Source organism: Dipodomys ordii, unplaced genomic scaffold (genome assembly GCF_000151885.1).
Source record: "Dipodomys ordii isolate 6190 unplaced genomic scaffold, Dord_2.0 Scaffold40, whole genome shotgun sequence".
NCBI lineage: Eukaryota > Metazoa > Chordata > Mammalia > Rodentia > Heteromyidae > Dipodomys > Dipodomys ordii.
Genome location: NW_012267256.1, coordinates 14,052,780 through 14,075,388, shown reverse-complemented (window position 1 = coordinate 14,075,388; position 22,609 = coordinate 14,052,780). Strand labels below are relative to the sequence as shown.

General features: G+C 39.6%; 1 protein-coding gene across 1 annotated transcript in view; it reads left to right on the top strand.

Annotated features, from left to right (window-relative positions):
* The window catches only part of Glis3 (GLIS family zinc finger 3), a 447,811-nt gene that overhangs the window by 6,940 nt on the left and 418,262 nt on the right, over positions 1-22,609 (top strand). Inside the window, exon 2 of the mRNA XM_013018480.1 lies at positions 9,286-9,769. Coding sequence (XP_012873934.1) covers positions 9,385-9,769 — 385 coding nt within the window. The 5' untranslated portion in view covers positions 9,286-9,384. The remainder of the gene's footprint in view (positions 1-9,285; positions 9,770-22,609) is intronic.

Below are 22,609 nucleotides of genomic sequence, written 5' to 3'. Positions count from 1 at the left end.
TCAGATCTCAGCCTCCTGAGTAGTTTAGGATTACAGGCATGGCCCTGGCCTGTATGAATTTTTTTTTTTAAGAAAAATCTCCAGCCAGTTACGTTGCTTTTATATTTTTGAAAAAGCCTTTGTGTCTCACATCGTCGCCATATTATGCTCTCTCCCCTCTTTCCTTTCCCTCTCCCTTTTCCTCTCTCTCCCTCTGTGCAATTCAGGTAATTAATTCAGTGGTGACATCATAGGGGATGTGTTCATTTTTCCATTTCAAATACTTCGTCTCAGAGTCTCATGGTTAACTCATATTAAGAACACATTTTGGGGGAAAAACACCCCCCAGTTCTCAAAGTCTGCAATGTGTTGATTTCAACTTCTCTTTCTTTTGCATTGTAAGAGCACAGTCACCCCCACCCCTCTTCAATGGTGAAGGTCTAAAATTTGTTAATCATTTTTATGTTGTTTCTCCGCCTGGATCAGTCCTTACGTATTAGGTCCAACTGATCGATCCATGACTATTGAATCAAAAGCACGATACAAAATAGCAGGGGGAGGAATGTGGCTTTGAATTATTTAGCCTTTATTTTTCATATAGCTAAAAATGTCAGACTTCTCTTAGATCTTTTTCATTGTAGCTATAGTTTGGCACTTACTTGACTCTTGTTGTTCAACTCGGTGTATATCCATAGCTGTTTGTTGTCGGCATGTGGGTAGTCAGATAGTCTAAATGCTTTTGTAACACTGTCATTATGTTTTTACCATGACCCACCATAGGATGGACTTTTTTATTCTCTTCAGAACACACCGTCTCCATACAAATACACAGATTTATAAACACAAATAACTGAAATAAAACAATACTTGATCATTTCTATGGCATCACCATTTGCTATAATCTGATAGTTTCTATTTTATAATCTATTATATTTAATTAAAAGTATTTTACCTGTTGAGTAATTGGCTTTACAGCTACCAATTGATTGCAATCCAATTGAAAACCATTGCTTTAGAAAGACAACTTTATTAACCATAGATACAAGAATTTAGTCTTATTCATACCTCAACTTGGCTAAGGTATTCCAAGATGACTCTCATTTTGCATATCTTTCAGTTGGCCAAAGGAATCCCTAATTATCTCCTTCTCTCTTGACATTTTTGGTAGGGCCACAGCTTTTTAGACCTTTCTGTACACAATGATGAGTTAATGACTGAGGTAAAGTCAATGCAATTCTTTGTAAGTAGTTATTGCTAAGACCAATGACATTTAGTAAAGTAGGAGGCTGTGTGAGTTATAGAGATAGATGTCCTGACGTGTGGAAAGTGGATTCCAAGGGAGGTTAATAAACTGATAATATTACTCTCCAGCTATATTTTTCTGTAGGCTCTGAGTTTCTTCCAGCAATCTCTAATCACTGTCGTTGTGTGGAAGGTTCTTAATGTCGCTGTATAAGTTAGGCTTGACTAACTGGAATTCATTTCTGAGTTAGACTTGGTCATTCCTTATTTTCTCCATCTACTCTCCTCCCCTTTCCCTTCCTTCTTCTGTCCTGTCCCTATATATTAACCCAGATTGTGAATATCATAACTATACTTTTAAATTTTGGCACTGCCAATGTTTTGACTCTATACACTTGGGGAAGAATTATTTTCATCTTAGAGAAAAATTTTCAAAATGCAAAAATAAAAAAAATGATAAAATGTACTCACTGAACATGATGTTCAAAATGAGCTAGATGATTTATGAGTGGGATGGGAGGGAAAAACTGGGAGAGAACAAAGGATAGGGTAATATTTCCAAACGAAATATACAAATTACCTGACTTACGTAACTGAAACCCCTCTGTACATCACTTTTATAATAACAACAAAACATTTAAAATGTTAACATGGATCAATCTTTAATTAGCTTTAGCCACAGATAAATGAAAGTCAGGGTTATATGCGGTGGAAACCATAATATTTAATGTATTATCTTTTCTGAGAGGTCTTTTGAAGACTGATCTGTAATCTCTGGAGGGAACACTAATTTGTCTTATTTTTTAATTAGTGTAACTCTCTTTGATTTTATTTTACTGTTGATTATATTGCTTGAGTACCATCTGTACATGTTAGTGTTCAGAATAAATATGATAATACAATTACCAAAGTGAGACCTTGAGAATAGTGGAGTAAAAATCTATACACATGCTAGCTCTTGGGTGGAATCTTTATTTTTTACTTATTTTTAAAATGTGATTTGATAATTAGTAATGTGATATACAGAGGAGTTACTGTTTTATAAGTCAGGTAATGAGTGTATTTCCTTTTTTTTCTTGTGCTGTTTGTGGGGTTTGAACCCAGGGCCTGGGCATGTCGCCTCTGAGCTCTTTTGCTCAAGGCTAGCATTCTACCACTTTTTGAGCCACAGCTCCACTTCTGGTTGTTGAGTGGTTAAATGGAGATAAGAGTCTCATGGAGACTTTTCTGCCCAGGCTGGCTTTGAACTGTGATCCTTAGATCTCAGCCTCCTGAGTAGCTAGAATTACAGGTGTGAGCTACCTGTGCCAGCTAGCTTTTCTTTTCTTTACTTTTCTTTTTTTTGTTGGTCGTGGGGCTTGAACTCTGGGCTTGGGCGCTGTCCCTGTGCTCTTCAGCTCAAGGTGAGCACTCTACCGCCTGAGCCACAGTGCCACTTCTGGTTTTCTAGTGGTTTATTGGAGATAAGAGTCTCGTGAACTTTTCTGCCTGGGCTGGCTTTGCACCGTGATTCTCAGATCTCAGCCTCCTGAGTAGCTAGGATTATAGGCGTGAGCCACTGGTGCCTGGCTAAGAGTATATTTCTTCTTGGACAATCTCTCCCTTTTGTTTGCTTTCTCCCAGTTTCCCTCTCGTCCCTGCTCACAATTTGGATAGTTCACTTTCTACAGTATCTGCCGAGTGTCTGAATACCAAGACTGTATTTGTTTACCTTTCTTCTCTTCAATTCTGTGCTACACCTTGCCCCCTTTCCAAAAGCAGACAAAAGAACAAACAAAACAAAAACCGAAAACATAAACCATCATCACCACCACCAACCACAAAAAAACCCCCATGTTTCCATTTCCTATAGAATTTGTCTCAATAAATAGCATTTTAGATATTCAGAGATGGTGTGCTTTTGGGTTTGGGCAAAACCTTTTAAATTTTCTACTCTACATTTTAATAATGATGAGTTAACTTTTTGTATATCTTCTTTGATCAGCTCTTAGAACTGGTCAGTTTCACTGGATAAAGTTATGAGTTGTGGGTTATGAGTTGTGGGTTAATCTACCATAATATGAGCATCTAGTTTCAATTTAGAGAACTATTGTGTATATTCAATATTCAATACATTTCCTCCACAATATTCTCCAGCGTCCCAAGCACATGTTTGCACTTTCCTCTTGTTAAAATTGCAGACAAGAATAATTTTGATTTATTGGTGACATCTAATATAGCTGTGTTTATATTGTTGCCAATAAAATGCCTTACATGATTGGTTTTTGTTTATACAGTCTTTTCTGAGGAGGCAATCACCTGTGTTAGGACAAGGTACATCCTGCTTATTAAAATGAACTCTTGGGATCTAAGAACATTCAGCTCTATCTGTCCTTGATTGAATTGCAAAATGTGCTTCACACTGCAGCCGTGCATGCCAATCACTTACATGATCTATCGATAGGTTTTTCCTTTCTATATTCTGCTGGCTACAAAAGAGGTAACAGGAGGAGTTCTTCCTATGAATGATCCAGGCAATGAGGTTGAAAAGGCAGTGCTAATGAAATTATGCAATCATTAACTGGAAGGGACAACACGAAAAGAATCTAGAACTTTATTTTAGATGGCTTAGGTGGTGTATGTATATGAAACAGACATAGAAGTAGTTTGCTTTTTGACTGGCATATTGTGTGTCTTAGTATAAAGGTTTTTCTCTGCAGGATGAGAGAAATGCTCCTGACAGAAGGAGTGGAAAATGTAACAAAGGCTAAATGTAGCCTAAGGAAATGAAATGATGTATGAAAATTAATAATTAACTGGCTCATCAGATGAATTATGACTCTAGATGAGTCTATTAATGATATTTACTAAGAAAGGGCCTTCGGCTGTAAATAGACATTATGGAAATTGTGCTTTTGGAATGTTCTTGAATGGGTGAGTTAACATTGCTTTCATTTGTTTAATCTCCTAATCCAGGAGGAGCAATGGCTGGAGCCTTGGGTAGAAGGTAGAGTCATGATTTTATGTTTTGATGAAAGTCAAGCTTTTCCAGAAAAATGAGTGGAATTATTAAATGTGTTTGTGCCTTCGTTTCCTTTCAGGTTAAGTCATTTCCTCTCTGACTTGATTTACAGGTGTGTGTTTTAAGAGTTTGAAAGCAGTTAGAGGGAAAGATTTATTAATTCTGGTGTTGATTCATTAGAATGAACATTTTCATTGTGAGCCATCAAAGTATAAAAATCTTAAGTATGCCAATATGTCAGATCTAAAATACCTTGAGTTCTTACTTTTGGGTGTTCTTCTCCCACTTTCTTCTCTATTTCTTTATTCTTTTCTTTCCCTCCCTTCTTCACTTTTTTCTTTCCTTCTTTGTGGTCTTGGTTGCCTTGGGTGGAGTTGTTAGGTGAAAGACAAGAGAAAAGGCTGGAGAATTCAATTAAGCTTTTCAATATAAAGAGACTCTTCCAGTAGAATTCTACCAGCTATACTAGTTAGTTATGAATTTACTTTTATGGCAAAGTGTAAATTTAATCCTTTTAATGGAACTGGTAGAAGACACTACTATTTTTGTTTTCAATTCTACCCAACTCTCATAGACTTAAGTACTGTACTTACAGAATCTACTAATCATTCTTAATTATATGCATGTTTTTAAAAATAATTGTCCTGATTTAAATTCTCTGGAATAACAGAATATCAAGAGACCAAAGTGCTTATTATGTTCAACCTCCTCAATCTTTTTATGGGTGAAAAACTCAGTCCGGAATAATTGGGAATGATTTGCCACAAATAGAACCTGGACATCTTGACTTTTTTGTTGTTGTTGTGAGGATTGAACTCAGAGCCTAGCGCTCTGTCCCTAAGCCTCTTTATGCTCAAAGCTAGCACTCTACCACTTGAACCACAGCACCACTTCCAGTTTTTGAGAGGTTAATTAGACGTAAGAATCCCATAGGGATTTTTCTACCCAGGCTGTCTTTGAACCTCGATCCACAGATCTCAGCCTCCTGAGTAACTAAGATTATAGGCATGAACCACTGGCACCCGACAGAAATCTTGACTTTTTGAGTGTTCTTTTCACTCTCTGAGCCATACATTTTGGTGAAACTGAGTAGTTTATTCCTTTTTGTTTTTTATTTTATTTTATTTTTACCAAGTAGATTTAGAATCCAATCTCAATCATAGGGCAACTAAATTGTGTCAAAAATACAAGTAAACAAAATTGATTTTTACCTCTACCGTCTACCACTTGAAAAAGCTATTGGCACAATTAAGTGAACACTGGAATTTTAGGCATTTTTTTTCACTTAGAGTTTTCTTTTCTTTTTATCTCGGAGTTGGTTTTGCTCTGCTCATAGACTTTTGGTTTGTCTTTCTTCCCTCCCTCCCTCCCTCCTTCCCTTCCTTTTTTGTGCCAGTCTTGGGGCTTGAACTTGGCACTGTCCCTAAGCTTCTTTTGCTCAAGGCTAGCACTCTACAACTTGAGCCACAGTGGCTCTGTTTATGTGGTACTGAGGAATCGAATCCATTGCTTTATGTATGCTAGGCAAGCACTCTACCCACTAAGCCATATTTGCCTATAGCATTAATCACTTTGCTGTTTTCTTAGTAATGAATGTTAAGTACATTTTGCTGTTTTTACTTTAAATTAAAAGCTATTTTAAGTAGGACTAAAATTTATTTTAAAAACAAGACACCAGTGCAAGACCAGCAGAGGTATGTCTGATAATTAAGTCCTCAGCACTTTTTTTCCTTCTTGTAGACTGATTGACCTCCTTAATGATCGAGACTCATGCTAAGTATTCAGGTGTTGTAGTCCAAATTTTTGATGAGGATTCCTGTTTGTATATATGTTGATGCCAAAAATAACTCTCTTTTAAAAAAAACACCTCAGAAATGGGTACAGTCTGTCAATCTGCAGATGCGTGTCACTTTTGAGCCATCGTTCCGGTGACTGAAATTTCCAGTCATGTTAGACAATTATTCATTTAAAAAAAATTGCCAATAGGACATAGTTCTATGGTTTTTCTCTCTTTTTTTGGTGAGTACTGAATAAGTGCTTTCTTCTGCAGGGTTCAGAGAACTCATAAGACACCATTTTATCAATGAGTGGAAAAATAGATGGACAATTTTCTCTGGCAAAGCATAAAGACATTAAGTGATTTTACTGAATGAATGAATCAGCAGACTGGCTGGCTGCACACTTGAGTTCTTCTACATACACACAACAGAAAAGACATTGGAATTTTTCCAGTGGTGGTGGTATGTGTGTGGGATCAGGCTTATAACAGGTTTAGTATCAAAGTCTATATTTAAAAAATTATTGTAAAGGTAATGACAGAGGGGTGACAGTTATATAAGTTAAGTCTGGAGTACATTTCTTTTTGAACAGTGTCACCCCTTCCCTCATTTTCTCCCAGTATTTTCCCAACTGTCCCCCCTTCCTCCTAAGTTATATAGTTCATTTTCATCATAGTATCTAGTGAGTATCACTGCTGCATTTGTTCACCATGCGTCCCTCTGTTTCTGTGTTTCCCCTTCCCCTCTCCAAATCAGATACACTTAACTTACATACAAGACAAAAGGCAGGGAAATACAAAAAAAAAAAAAACAGCGACAAAAGGGGAAAAACAAAAAAATCCCACGAAAAGTACAATAAAAACCTTCGGTCTCCATTTCTTGGAGTTCGTGTCAATAAACGTCATTTTATATGATCTTATGCACCTAGCTATTGAGCTCTTGTAAGTCCTTTCCTAAGAATATCCTCCTTTGGTTTCATTGTGTGACTGTTTAGAGTTCTGTTTAATTTCGCATATGCACGGGTAGTTTTTTTGTCTTTTACTATATAATGGGTTTACTTGTAGATTTAGAGGCACATTCTAATTATTACACACGAGAGAACACATGCAACCTATGTTTCTTTGGGTCTGAATTATATTAAGTGAAGGAAGGTCTATATCATACTGCTCCATAAACAAACGTCAACCGTGCATGTTTGGATAACTTGGAATTTCTTGTCCATTCAGAGGGGACTGTAATGGTGAGAAGGGTAATCTGGAGACAACTGATAGAAAGAACTACTGAGCTAGAGAACCTGACAGTGTTAAATACCATAGACTGATAGAATCCTTAGCAAAACACATATATGCAAAAAAGTCATTGAACAACATAAAATTAAAAATGTTATTTTTAATTTTATGTTGTTCAATGACTTTTTTGCATATATGTGTGTCAGTCTTGGGGCTTGAACTCAGAGCCTAGGTGCTATTCTTCAGTTTCTTTTCCTCAAAGTTAGTGCTCTACCATCTGAGCCACAGCTCCACTTCTGACTTTTTGGGTGCTTAATTGGAGATAAGAATCTCATGGATTTTCCTGTGTAGGCTGGCTTCGAACCACTATCCTCAGATCTCAACCTCCCCAGCAGCTAGGATTATAGGTGTGAGCCACTGGCACCCAGCTGTTAATTACTTTTAAAGTTCCTCAACAAAGTCCCACAGGTAAAACTTTTCAGAAGGCACAATGAGCACTTGACTTGCAGTATCACTTGTTTAGATTTCCTAGAATGATAAGAAAATTCTCCATAAGAAACTTTTCCTTTCCTTGATAGTTTTCCTTTGATGATTTATGAGTCAGTTATTTTGGAGTTCAATATTTGTCTAAGACCTTAAAGTGGATCATATGGAAAAAGTAGGACTCAACCCACTGGGAATATTTGAATGCTACTACTCTGTACTGCGTCCGTATTTCCTGTGTTTAGTTAGCCTTGGCTTCTTTCCATGACTATCACGTCTCTATCCAAGACAGATTGTGAATGTGTTTATTATACTTTTGCAGTAATGGTCCTGCTATAGTAGGTTACTTGGTTGTATGACTTTGAGTAGGAGAGGAAGGAGCTTTCCTTCATGATTCAGAACCCTGGAGCACTGACTTCAATGCATGTGGATTGGTGATGGCGTCCTGTGGTTGTGCCTTTACTTTAGAGGTTTCTCTTGTAGGAAGCTTCATGAGAGTATGGTTAATGAACAGTATGATGTCTTATACTGTGAACACCTGGGAACAGCTCACCCTTTGAAACTCTGTTCTGTGCATCAGACACTAGCTTTCTCACCTTTATTGGCACATTAACCAAAGCTAGAATATTGGTGGTGTTTTGACTCTGTTTACATATTTGTAACTTGGTTTCAGTATGGAATCGAGATTCTAAAGCTGATGATGACATTTAAATATAAAGATATATTACTGCCAGGCCCTGTGGCTCATGGCAGTCATCCTAGCTACTTAGGAGGCTGAGATTTGAGGGTCGCAGTTTAAAGCCAGGAAAGTCTCTGAGACTCTTATCTCCAATTAACTATCAGAAAATTGGAACTGAAGCTGTGGCTCAGTTGGTAGAGTGCTAGCCTGGAGCACAGAGAGCTCCAGGATAGCACTCAGGCCCCAAAATCAAACCCCACAACTGTCAAAGCATAATAATAAAAATATATATTATTAAATCCTTTGTAATCTTCTTAAACTTCGAGTTGTATTTTTTTTTTGTAAATTGAGGGTTGTGAAAAGATTGCACTTAGAGTGAAAATCATAGGCCTTCCCCCTCCCCCCACCAGTTATTGTTACCTCATTTAGAAGGCAAACCTATTTTGTGGATATTTATTGGGGCCTTTGAAAGATGGGTCTCATAGCTCATGAAGGTTGGGGTTTTGGAGTTTTGGGATTTCCCGAGACCCACTAATAGTAAGAATGAACTAGTGCAGACAGATCTTTAGGGGAGTGAAATAAGTTTTGTTTTGCAAGTTGGCAGTGGTAGATTGGTAGTAGTAGCCAAGAGCACCATATTGAGAAGGGCTCAGTGTCAAGCAAAACAATGCAGCGATCCATAATCCATGTCTACTGTGAATGCAGTAGGGAGAGTACTTGCCAGGGAGCTGGGTATTTGATGACCTTGTTCTATGTAAAAGGCCATTTAGCTAACTACAATTGCTTCTTTTCTTCCTGGTATGAAAGAAAACTCACTATATGAGTTGAAAACGCACTAAACCTTCTTTTCATTTTTTACTTTTAAAATGCCTGCATTTATTTTTCTTTAAACAGGCTTAGAACCCACACCATGGATAACTTATTGGACTTTGCCTGAAAGGAGTCATTAGTACCACTGAAGATTTGAGCATCCTGGCTGCAGGTTTTTCCAGAATGAATGGAAGGTCATGCAGCATGAGTCTCCACCGGACACCAGGAACACAGGGGCCAGGGATGGTCAGTGGCCAGCATATTCCTCCCATCCGAGCCCATTCAGGGACTCCTGGTCCTTTGTCCTATGGCAGCACACCAAGTCCCGCTCTTGGAAGCCTTGCTAGCAACTTCCATCTCAAGATGTCCTCAGGAGGAGGGATGGCTCCTCAGAACAACGTGGCTGAGAGCCCCATCCATCTACCTGCCCTGAGCCCCAGGCGACAAGTGCTCACCAATGGGAAACCACGATTCCAGGTCACCCAGGCTGGAGGCATGTCAGGGTCACATACTTTAAAGCCAAAGCAGCAAGAGTGTGGAAGTCCTTTTCCTCCAAATCCTGGGAAAGGTAGGATTATATTTCTGGGATCCTTTAAAAGTGGAAGCTTTTTAAAAACTGTTGCCAGTAGTTGCTATAGAAAACATATAAAATATCAGAGTCAAGGTGTATGGTCTCACTATGATACCTAACTTGTGTGGTAAAGGGGGGGGGTAGCTCTAGATAAATGCCATGTTTGTCCAACAAGGTGTGTGGCATTTTGGTGATCTGTGAAAGAGAGTGGAAGGTTAAGACAGAAAGATCAGTCCTATGGAGGCAGAGGATGGTAGTTAAAGAAGAACACAAGCAAATTTAGACAGGTCTCTCCTCCCCTATGGGCACTAAGCTCTTTCTGATTCACTGGGGAGTGGATTTTACAGGCCATGAATGAAGGAGGTGACTAGAATGGTCATTTATGCTCGTATTAGAAGTAATAGAAGAATGATGGGGTTTGGAAGGGGAAGGATCAGAAAAGGAAGACATTTTAATGACCAACAAAATGAGGAATCAGTGATGTAAATTGTAAGAAAGAGGATTATTTTAAGAGTGAAGCTATCATTTTTATAATGTAGTTAGTAAGAAGAGGGAAACAAGCTGAAAGAAAAGGGCATAACTTTTTTTTTCCAGTACAGGGGATTGAACTCTGAGCCATGCACATGCAAGGCCAGAGCTCTACCACTGAGCTACCTCCCCAGCAAGAAAAATGAAAAGATGTATTTTGTAATTAGGGGAACTAGAAACCTGGTTAGTAGGACTTGGAGAGAGAACATGATTTTAACCCATTAATGTTCGATTGATTTTAAAATAAAAAACAATTATTGGGAATAGCAAATTATTTGGATGATGTGATATAGAAAGAAGCTGAAATTCTATTGTGGATGGTAACTGTTTAGGCTAGAAAAAGAAAGAACCTAAATCTCATGTAAAATAGACCTTCATTATGTAAAAAGAGTATACTTCTGCGATCCATTGGTGGTACTGGGGTTTGAACTCAAGGCCTAGGCATTGAGCTTTTTTGTTTGAGGCAAAATGCTCTCTTACTTGAGTCACAGCTCCACTTCTGGCTTTTTTTTTTTGGTGCTTAATTGGATATGAGTCTTGAGGACTTTTTCTGCATAGGCTGGCTTGGAACCACCAGATCTCAGTCTCTTGAGTAGCTAGCAATGCAGACATGAGCCACTGGTGCCTGGCTACACTAGTTATTTTTGAAGCAGGACCCACCATCCCCTCTCCCTCCACCCGGCCAGTCTGTACCACATGTTCCTGTTCATGCTTCACATGGTAGCTGGGATGGTAGGCAGATGCCATGAGTACCAGCTATTTTAGCTATCGAATCAGCCTTCCTATGTTTATATTAAAAGTGCTTATATTATTAAGTAGAAGTACTTGCAAGCCTTCCAAATATCCATCCACCCAATTAATGTAGGGTGAATCATGCTTTATATCAGGCAAAGAGAGTTTTTAACTGTAATTCTGTGCGTGGCGTTGTATAAATGGGGAGTTTTTTTTTTTAAACAACACTTAGCCTATATGTAGTTTTAAATTTCTTTTTTTTCCTTCTTTTTATTTATATACATTGGATTTAGGTTTGGCATTAGGGTGTTTTATTTCTTAGAAGTAGTGGTGTTTAATATAGGAAAAGATTTCCCTGAGAAGAGTACCCCAAAATCATTCTCTTATTGTTAGGTTGCTGTGTTCATGGCACACAGCAAGCTAAATTCCTTAATCTCAAAGTTGGGGGGGATTTGAATTTTGAAGAGGCTACGATCTAGTAACATCTTTCAGCTCATGCCTTACTAGTGAACTATAGATTTGCTTGTGTTTGCAAATCTGCCTTTGCAGTCATAATATTAATAACTTGCATTTATTGTTTCATCAGTTGGCATGTGTCATGCAGAGTGTTGAATGACCTCCAGTACATTGTCTCAGTTATTCTTTACAGCAGCTCCTGAGTCGTGTGCTATGGTTGATTAACTGCTAAGAGAACTAAGATCTAGAAGGAATAAGAAACTTCCGGGCAGTAGCCAAGCAGAGTTTGGGAATATTACTTTGATGGTGATTAGAAGTGGCTATAATTATAATCATGGTTAAAAATATGCTTCAGATACTTAAGTGAACTTTTAGGGTCAGCACACTCTGGAATGCTTGAGAAAAGTGGGTCTGCTTCCTGATTCTTCCATGGTTTTTTTGGATCCTTGCTCAGCTTGCTTCCTTATACTACTTGCTTCTGGACTTGCATGGTTGGGGCTTGCCTAGCACAGAGAAGGAACTGAAGATACGTTGATTATTCCTCTCAGTCTTATACCTTGGGGTTACCATCAGTGGTTGATGATACCAGAAGTGGCTGAATATGTTCCTTACAGATCTCAGCCAAGAGTGGTAACTCCAGGCTCTCATCTAGACACATGGGAGGAACAGGTTGATGGATAGCAGTTAGAGGCCAGTGAGAATAAAAAAGAAGATTGCAAGATTCTGTTCCAGCCCATGGCACATGGGTAGAGTGGCACATGGTTGTCATCATTTAGCAACATGGGGAAAGCACAAGTAGGAAAAATCACAGCTCAGCTGGCTTGGGCTGAGATATATAACCAATATAAAAACTACGCTGGAGGTATAACTCAAGTGGTAGTACGACTGTTCAGCAAGTGCAGGGTTCTGAGTTTAATACCCAGTATTAGAAAAACAAAACGAAACCTTTTTTTTTTTTTGAAGCCAGGCAAAATGGCTTTAGCTTGTAATCTTAGCTACTGGGGATGCAGAAAACAAGAGGACCTTAGTTCAAAGCTGAAAAGTTAAAAGAGACTCATCACAGCCAGTAGGTTGGGTGTGATGGAACATGTCTGTATACCATCTTTCTGGGAGAAATAAATAGGAGAATTAGGGCTGGGACTAAGTGGGCAAAAATACAAGCCCCTATTAAAAAAATAAGGCAAAAAAGGGCCGTGTGCTTGGCTCAAGTGGTAGAGAAGGTACTCGCAAATAAAATGCTGTGTGTTCAAATCCCAGAAAATATCTCCTACTCCAAAGAAAGTGCTCTTGGTTGACAGTTTTTAAATTAAGCCAATAACTGATGATGTGGGACTGTTTGAAGTTCATCTGATTATTTACTCAACAAATAATTGCTGAATGTATAGAACGTATACTATGAGTGAGCCTCTGGTCTGGTGATATGTTAGCCAATGAAATCCTGTCTTTGCCTTAGGGATGTTGGAGAATTCAGATAAATATATGTGCAGTTAGCACATAAAGTATAATGATTGCTCCTATGATAGGGAGGCGCAGAGGTTTTTCTGTCCACACTACTTGCCAGGTTGAACCTTGTAGAAGATTAGAACCTCTGCAGAGTGGTGCCCAGCCTTGCACTTGTGCATGATGCCCATCCTGGTGTTGTGCCTAGCACCTGTGCCTGTGAGGGACTGTTTCAAACTTCCTCTGAGTGGGGTGAAAAGAACATTCACAATCTGGAGGGGAGAGATTGTGGGGGCATTTAATGAACTTCCTTTGGCTTGGTTCCACATGGGTTTGGGGTACAGACACTACTTGAAGTGATGAAGCTGGAGAGAAAAAAGTAGTAGGTAGATGAAGAAACACGAATAATTGGCCCAGGAATTCAACCTTGTCATGAGGACATGGGTTGAACGTGTAACTCCATATACTTGATGAAGTTCTGCAGAAAATTAGAACTGAAGAGATCTATATATATTTGCCTATGTGTATACATGTAAGTATAGAAATAAAGAGATTTATTACAAAGAATTGGCTTAAGGGATTATGGAGGCCTGACAGGTTACAAAAATCCTCTGAGTGAGTTAGCAAGCTGGAGACCCTGGAGAAGGGATAGTTTTAATTCCAATTTGAGTATGACAGCCTATGAATCAAGAGAGCTCATGGTGTAGTCTCTGTCCAAAGGCTGACAGGCTTGAGACCCAGATCCTGTGCTTCACTTTGAGTTCAAAGCCCATTAAAAAGGCAGTGTTCCCATCCAAAGGCAATCATGCAGAAAAGAATTCACCCTTACTTAGTGGATTAGGCCTTTCAGCTAAGTGGATGAAGCTTACTGGTACTAGTGAGGGTGATCTGTCTTACTCAGTGTCATGATTTAAATGTTCAACTCATCCCCAAATACCTGAAAGAAACACCTAGAGTAATGTTTCATCATTTTGACTTGTGTGGCCAAGTCAAGATCACATATAAAATTAACCATTATAAGCTGGGTGGCTGGTGGCTCACTCCTATAATCCTGGCTACTCAAGAGGCTGAGTACTGAGGGTTGTAGTTCAAAGCCAGCCCAGACAGGAAAGTTTGTGAGACTCTTTTTATCTCCACCAAAAAAGCTAGAAATGGAGCTGTGGTTCAAGTGATAGAGTGCCAGTTTGGGGCAAAAAATAAAAATAAAAAAAGCCCAGCTAATTGTCAGTAATTGTACACAGGCCTGGAGTTCAAACCCCCAGACCAGGCCCAAATAAATAAATAAACAAATAAATAAAATGACTGTTGTAGTGACGGCATCACTGATTCAGGATAAGGTATAATTTACATAGTGGTTAAACAAGTGTATATTTTGAGTCTTGAGAGTGATTGTTTTAACTCAGTGGGATATAATAGAGTTTTGTGCAGAGAATTTAGGTTCTTAAGCATTGTCACACAGACAGACATCTGACTGGAACCCTGGATAATTTCTAGGGGGGAGCCTCCTAAGAAGCATACAGTTGACTAATATCTCTGTTATGTAAGGATTGAGCTGTTTCCTTTTGGTTGCCTTATCACAGAGAAGAGTGAAGGAGGAAGGAAGAAGCGCAAAAGATAGACAAGGATGTGTCTTGGGGCTGGGAAGGTGGCTCAGTGGTAGAGCGCTTGCCTTGCAGGCGTGAGGCCCTGGGTTTGATTCCTGAGTACCACATAAACATAAAAGGCCAGAAGTGGCGCTGTGGCTCAAGTGGTAGAGTCCTAGCCTTGAGCTGAAGAGCTCAGGACAGTGCATAGGCCTAGAGCGTAAGCCCCACAACTGACCAAAAACAAACAAAAAAAGACACATCTTTCCAAACGTGCTCCCGTAAAGAAGATCTTCATCCAGCAAGCGCTACTTAAGTAGCCAATCCTGACTATTGTTAATTTTTGTTAATTTAATTTTATTCTCAGGGTGATGTACAGAGGGCTTACAGTTAAATAAGTATGGTAGTGAGTACATTTCTTGCTGAACTTGTTACCCCCCCCATTTTTCTCCCACTTCCCTTGCTGCCATCCCCCCCACGCTGTACAGTTCATTTCCATCATAGTGTCTCGTCAGTATTGCTGTTGCATTGGTCCACCCTTTGTCGCAACATTTTGTTGTTCCCCTTCCCTTCCCTAATTCAGATAAACATATATACAATACCCAGGGTACCAGCATCAAATACAGTGACAATGGGATAAACCACAGGGGGAAAAACAAAAAACACAAAAGAAGGATGGGAAGGTGGCTCAGTGGAACAGTGCTTGCCTTCCATGCATGAGGCCCTGGGTTTGATTCCTCAGCACTACATAAGCAGAAAAAGCAGGAATTGGTAGAGCACTAGCCTTGAGCTGAAGAGCTGAGGGACAGAGCCCAGGCCCAGGGTTCAGGCCCCATAACTGACAAAAAAGAAAAACACCAAAGAAAAAAGAATCACATAGCACATTAACAATAACAACAACAACAAAGGAAATCTTCATCTTTCCATGTCTTGGAGTTACTTTGCTTAGCTTCATCTTATACTGACTAAGTATTTCTTAAGCAGTGTTCCTTCTTTTGTCCCAAATGTCTTAAAAAGTCTGCAGAATCAAGATGCACCCACTGCTTCTTTGTCCTCAAATGTGTGTGATGCCACATTGAATTGCCTGGGTAGGCAGTGGCTCCAGATTACTGCATGGTGAAGGACACTTCTCTTTCCAAATTAATCATTACTCTTATGCAATATCCTGTTCAATAACCTTGCACAGCTTCCAAGGATGATCCTTGTCTGAATCGATTTCCATCTTGTGGATAGGAAGATAAAAGATTTCTGGGGAGTTTTATTATCTCTTTGTTTTTATTTAGCTGATGTTTCACTGGAATGAGGAGTTTCTCTTGTTTCTTTTTGAGAATCATTGGTTGTAGATGCATTAATTCTTTTCTGATATCCTCAGCTATCATTCATCACCTTTGATGCATAGACAAATACAGTCAGGGAAGCCCCTGCCCCTGACTGTATTTGCCTATATATTTTTGTTTTTTGTTGGTATGGAGCTGGGGGCTGGGCGCTGTCCCTCAGCTCTTCAGCTCAAGGCTAGTGCTCTGCCACTTGAGCCACAGCACCATTTCTGGTATTCTTGTGGTTTATTGGAGATAGGAATCTCATGGACTTTCTTGCCCGGGCTGACTTTGAACCACGATCTTCAGATCTCAGCCCCCTAAGTAGCTTAGGATTACAGGCACCCACTTTGCCTATTTTTTTTTTAAAAACATGTTCCCACACAGTCCATTTCCCTGTCTCTAGATGCTTAGAAACAGATATGAAAGGGTATTTCTCCTAACAAGTATCCTAGTTGATTCTGGGGTGTCATTGCTTTTCAGCTTAGGAAATACATTAGACGAAAAGAACATTTTGCCACTAAAACACAGTATTTTGAAGCCCATTTGTTGGTGGCTGATAATCCTAGCTGTTACTCAGGAGGCTGACATTTAAGGATTGAGGTTCAAAGCCAGCTTGGACAGAAAAGTTCATCAGATACTAATTTCCAATTAACCAGCAAAAAATGTCTAGAAATGGAGGTGTGCCTCAAGTGGTAGATCACCAGGCTTGAGTGAAAAAGCCAAGAGAAGAGTATAAGTTTAAGTCTCAGTACTGGCATCAAGCCTTCCCCCCCCCCCCAAAGACAATATTCTGTGTTCTTCCTTTTTACATATTTCTTAGTAGCATCATTGCGATTACTTTTAGGTTAAGGTAGTGGAAATTATCTTTTTAATTATTTTAAATTATTTTTAAAATTGCTTGCTTATTTCATGTAAGGTTTTAATGAGATAAGTGTTGATGTTTATCTGAGCCACTAAGGGCCATGAAATACATTCTCAATTGGCATCTTACTAACCTTGCTGGAACTTGTGAGCAGAGGAGCCTAGTCCTGTTGTACCAATAACAGCATCTCCCTACTTCCTGTTCCAACAATCTCTTATTGTAATTAGACTGGTAGAAACACATTTTTCAAAGCATCTGGGAAGTCAGTCTTATGATCTTACTTTCAGCACATTTGACACAACTATTTAAATATTTAAGACAATTCTACATTCCCCATACCCAGTGGACTATATAATTGGGAAGATTTTCATTATAAAGGTTTTTATTTTACCTCAGGGCTTATGACATTTCTTGTTGGGCTGTGCTGTCCTTGGAGACAAAGGGTTTAGTTATTCATTAGCGTTTATGGGTTATTCATTATTGTTGGCCAGAAAAAAACAACAACAGAATAATATCAACAAAGAACACTAAACTAATTGGGATTAAAAAACTCTTGTGTCACTTAAGGCTGGTGTAAAGCTCTTGTATGAGAAAGATAATATATTGTGCAAACCTGGGAGGTCTAAAAATTAACATACTTTAAATACTATGTTGTTTTATTTTTATTATTTACTTTTTACTGTTTGAGGTTGTCTGAGTCACTTAGTGGTAATGAAGAGCTTAGGTTGACATTTGATTCCTCTCTTGGGTCATGTGGCTTCATTGTTTCTCTGCTCCAGCATCAATATTGCTACTAATGGAAAATGTTACTTTTCTCTATCATTCCTTTACTTTGGAGAAACAACAATGAAAAAAGACTGCTAACACCAGTATTCACCACCTTGAAGAGTAGCAATATTGCAGCCCTCTTCTGTTGGAAGAGATATGAGATATAGTTAATATCTAATTAGCTCAAGAAAGTTGCAGAAAGAAAATACTTGGCCTCCTTTTTATTTCCCCTTCTGTTTTTTAATCATTTATATTTCCTTGCACTTCCAAGGTGGCTTCCTGAAGAATTGGAGCAAATAAAATTAATATTCCATAAAAGATTCCAAAAATAACCAAACCAGTTTGAGCAAAGGCATCATTCCAGTTGAAGTGGCTAGACTTTTCATTTCAATCTGGCCAACAAGGCAGGTGAAAATACAATGTTTACTTTTGCTTATTCCCTTGGCTATATAGGGTATATTTTCTATGATTTATTGATGCTGGTGTGAATTAAATTGATGATGGATTTCCAAGTATTATGCAAGGCAAGTGCTCTACCACTGAGCCACCTTCTTAGCCCCTTCAAGTATTATGAATGAAAGATACGATTTGTTCCAGTTGTAAAAGTGGTTGGTCAATCTGGTCATACTGAATCTTTAAAAGAATGGAGTGGCCAGGCGCCGGAGGCCCAAGCCTGTAATCCTAGCTACTCAGGAGGCTGAGATCTGAGCATTGTGGTTCAAAGCTAGCCTGGGTAGGAAAAGTCCCTGAGACTCTTTATCTCCAATAAACCATTCAGAAAACTGGAAGTGGCACTGTGGCTCAAGTGGTAGAGCGCTAGTGTTGGGTTGAGGAGCTGAGGGACAGCGCCCAGGCCCAGAGTTAAAGCCCCACCACTGACAAAAAGAGTGAATTCCATTAACACCACCAATCCCCCACCCTACCCCACCCCAACAAATGGTAAAGGATGTGAAACTGAAATGTAACATCCATTTGTCACTTGCAAAGTATTAAAAATGTTGCCAAGCGGGATCAGCCTTACACTTGTGCAGTTCTTTGCAACCACATTGATTCTCCTGCCTGGGTTTGGTTGGCAGTACTATCCCAGGAAGCAGGATTCTTCATAATTGGGGGAATGAAGACATGATGGAGGCTCACTTTGCCAGTGATGTAGTTCTTTGAAGGAGGCAATCCACGATCTGTGATATCGTAATACAGATGTTTTGAGAAACCTTGATTCCATTCCATTCAAGTGGAAGGCTGCTGCTATTCCTGAAAGCGTATGCCTTTAAGAACTCTTAACCACTAGCTGTCGTTTCCATCCATGGGCTTGCTCCTGATTTGGACAGTGTTACTTGACAATTCTCAACAATTGGTGCTTCTGGGCAGGCCCAGGATTGTCTACCTGAGGAAGAGCCAGGCAGCCTTGTCTTGTGTAGACACCCGAGTGACAGCTCTGTATGCCAGGAGTACCTTGCCTCATCTCTGTCTGTATCAGGTCTCTAAACCCAGGCTGGCAGATACCATGAATGTGAATGGATTCTGTTTCTTCTGACTCACCTCATTTTAAAGACACAATGAATGGTTACTTATATTTAATAGCTATTTTCATGGCTGCCTGATCTGAATAATGAAAGCAACGGAAGTAAGGTAATCGACTCTGACATAATAAGTGAGTTAAAAGATGGATCCTGTGGCATCGGAGCATGCTGCCCCCAAGACAGCCGGTGGGACCGGTGGCCTGTGCATTTCTCCAGATACAGGTTAGAATTTCAGTCTTGGGGCTACCCCAGACCTACTGAACCAGCATGTGCATGGTTAGCAAGCTCCCAGTTGACTTGTGTTTAGGGCCTGTGCGGTGGCAGTGTGAAGATCAGCCGCAGTAAGGTCCTGAGCCCAGAAAGGTACAGAGCACTTGGGATTTTGTTTTCTGTCATCGCTGTCTTTTCAGTGTTAGGATCTGTGGTTAAGATCTGTGACTGTCTCTGTCTTTGAATCTGAGGTTTGTAGGAGAAATTGGATGGGAAGCTAGATCGGGTGGAGGTGGAGGCCCATCTCCTCTTAGCATGGCCACTGGCCGTCCACCTCACCCAGTACCCACTGTTGCCCTTGCTCTGGGCAGAGACCTGGGAGGCCCTCCATGATACAGGTGTCCCATGCTGCTCCAGTGTGGGTGAAGTTATTGGCTATCTTTGAGAATCTGTATTTTCCCTCCCTAATATTAAATAATAAATAACCCCCTCCCCCCAAAAAATGAAGAGAGATTCAAGAGGAATCAAATCTCTTTCTAACAGTCTTTGCCTTATAAGTAAGAGACCCATCATTTTACTTTGCCTTGCTCTCCACAAGTTAAATAATGAACGGTGTACTTTCAGCTGTCTTTTGAGAGAAGCCATTGCTCTGGAGAAAGAGTGAGGAGACTGGACTCAGAAGAACACAGTTCAGAGTTGCTTTGCTAGCCCGCGCTAGGCCACTTGGCCTCCGTGCTTCTTTTCTTCCTTTATTAAATGGGGACAGTATCTTACGCTCACTCTCAGTGGGCAGGTTGGAACCAGTAGACCTCACTTCCTTCTCTAGAACAGTAGCATGCCCAGGTCACCTTGGCTTTTTACTTAGGTTTCAAAGTCACAATGATAGTCAAACATGGCTTGAGGTGAGGAGAGAGATGGAGAGCAGGGTTCATAATTGTACACAAAGACCTAAAGACCTGAGAGTGAACCAGACAGATGAGTCAGGGAATATTGCCATTGGGGACTTTGGAGAAGGAGAAGGGGTGAGTATTGGATACTATCCAAACCCCTTTGCTTGGCTTTCTATATTGTGACTACTTGGGTGGAAATCTCTGGTATGTAAGATAGGAGCAGAAAATGACATTTGCATTAGATCAAATAAGATGATTGATTCCAAAATATATATATTGTAATTGTGACCCACTAGGGTCATGCCAGTCCTGGATTTCAAACAAAGTGTAGGGCAGCCTGGTTCTCTGGCCTCGGCATCTGCCGCTGTATGAGGGGGTTCATGCCACTGTGCAGTTAGTTATTCATTTGGTCTGAGGGCAAGGATATACAGATTACTCATCATTTCAAGTCTGGTTATTGTGGCATGCATGCTACTTGGTTTGTAGATCCACGGCTCTAAAAACGATTTTCAGAACAGTTCAAATACTAGAAAGCAAATCTGAAAACCCCACCAATAACACTGAGATCAAGCAAAATATTTTAAGAGTTCATTTCTTATCAGAAGGCTTTTCCCTCTGTTTGGGTAGGATAAAGCATCTAATTTACTATTGAAACTAGGACACATCCAAGAATGAATGGGAACCTATGCATAATTATGCTTAGATGTAATTATCCTGGGTAAAGTAGAATGTAGGATTATCCTACCTTTCTAGGGAAGTTCAATTTGTGTTTCAAGTCAGAAGTTTACCCATCCACCTTAATGTAAAGTAGTTCAAGCTTAATTGATTAGAGCCAGCTTCATATTAGTTAATAATAAATTTAACTATTGGAACCAGTGAGTGATTTTTTAGTAGATTATTAGGTAGAGCTCATAAGTTTCTACTAGCTATTCATTATTTCACACTTTCTATGTTGTAAAACTGTAACAAGTTTTACATATCTTAATTGAATCCTTCACTAATTTAGGAGGTATTGTCATTGAAAACAGGAGGGGGGGAGGATAGGATGGGAAGGGGAAACAAAGGAGGAGGCTACAATGCTTGATAAGAAATGTACTCATTGTCTTGCCCATGTAATTGTAACCCCTCTGTACAGTATTTTCACACACACACACACACACACACACACACACACAAATCAGGAGAAGCTTAGAAAGATTAAAGGGGACTTCTTCAAGAACTCCTCTTGGAGTCACCAGGCATTTTAAACCATGTCTTGCAGACTCTAGAGACCTAAATACTTTTAGAAGAAAGATACTTTTTTTTTTTTGTTGGCATGTTGATTTTTGCATCCAAAGGTCAGGTTCTTGGCAACTGAGAAAAACTTCCTGAAAGCTTCATTATGCCCAGCAGAATCACTACTGCATGTGGTGGTATTGTGTCTGTTACCTATTAGTTTTGAAAAGAACAGAAAAGCGGAAGCAGAGAAACCACTGTCAAGTAAATTGTTGCAGGTGTTTGTGTTGTGTTAAACGTGTCCTGTGTTATTTGCTTAAAATAGTTGGTTTTGGTGCTTCAGATAGGCAATAAGAAATAATTGTAATTAAAAAAACAAAGAGAAGTGGTGTATGTTTGAGCCACTATTTTGGATCAGGTAGAGTTGCTCAGCCATATACCTAGGGTACAAGGCCGCTCAGAAGAATCCCACAAGTGTCATTAGGTTAACCAAATCTAAGCACCTAGGGAGATGAAGCGACTGGGCAGTTTTACAGGACTAGTGCAAGGCAGAGCTGGGGACAGAATGCAGCCTCTTATCCGCCTACCGTATTCTGTCAGGATGAGTCAGGACATTCAACTGAGCAAGACCCCAGGGCTTCCTGTATAGCATCTAACTGACTCCCCCAAGTTACTTGTTCAAGATTCTTTGGCTGCAGGCTCGAGACCCAATGAACTTTGTACTTGCTTAAATAAAGGGGGATTTTAATCTTAATTTACACACACACACACACACACACACACACACACACAATTTTTAAGTAATTGTGTAGAGTTACCATTCAGCAAACCAGTTTGTGAGTACAGTGCATCTCGATCAGTGTTGGCCTTTTTTTATCATTCTCTCCCATCCCTGCCAACCCATCCCTCCCCTCAGTTTTCTTAATATTGTTGGATATACATTGTACTTTATAGCTGCATTTTGAACTCAGGACCTTGAGCTTGCTTGGCTTTAGTGCATGGCTAATGATTTACCACTTGAGTCCCACCTGCAGTCCAGTGTTTTGCTGGTCTTATGGACTTTGTTGCCCAGATATTTCTTTACTCTTCTCTTCTTGCCATTATGTGTACCATGGCCCAGTTTAGACACACACAGGTACATAGACACACACAGACACACACCATGACTACCAGATCGCCTAAAATTCAAAGTTTCAAAGTGGCATATTTTTTTCATTTCCTGTCATCTTTAGAATAGCAGAACAGTACTGGGCAGTAACAAAAGTTTATGGATATTGTGAAAAAAATCTGAAATGCTAAAAATCAAGTGAAAAA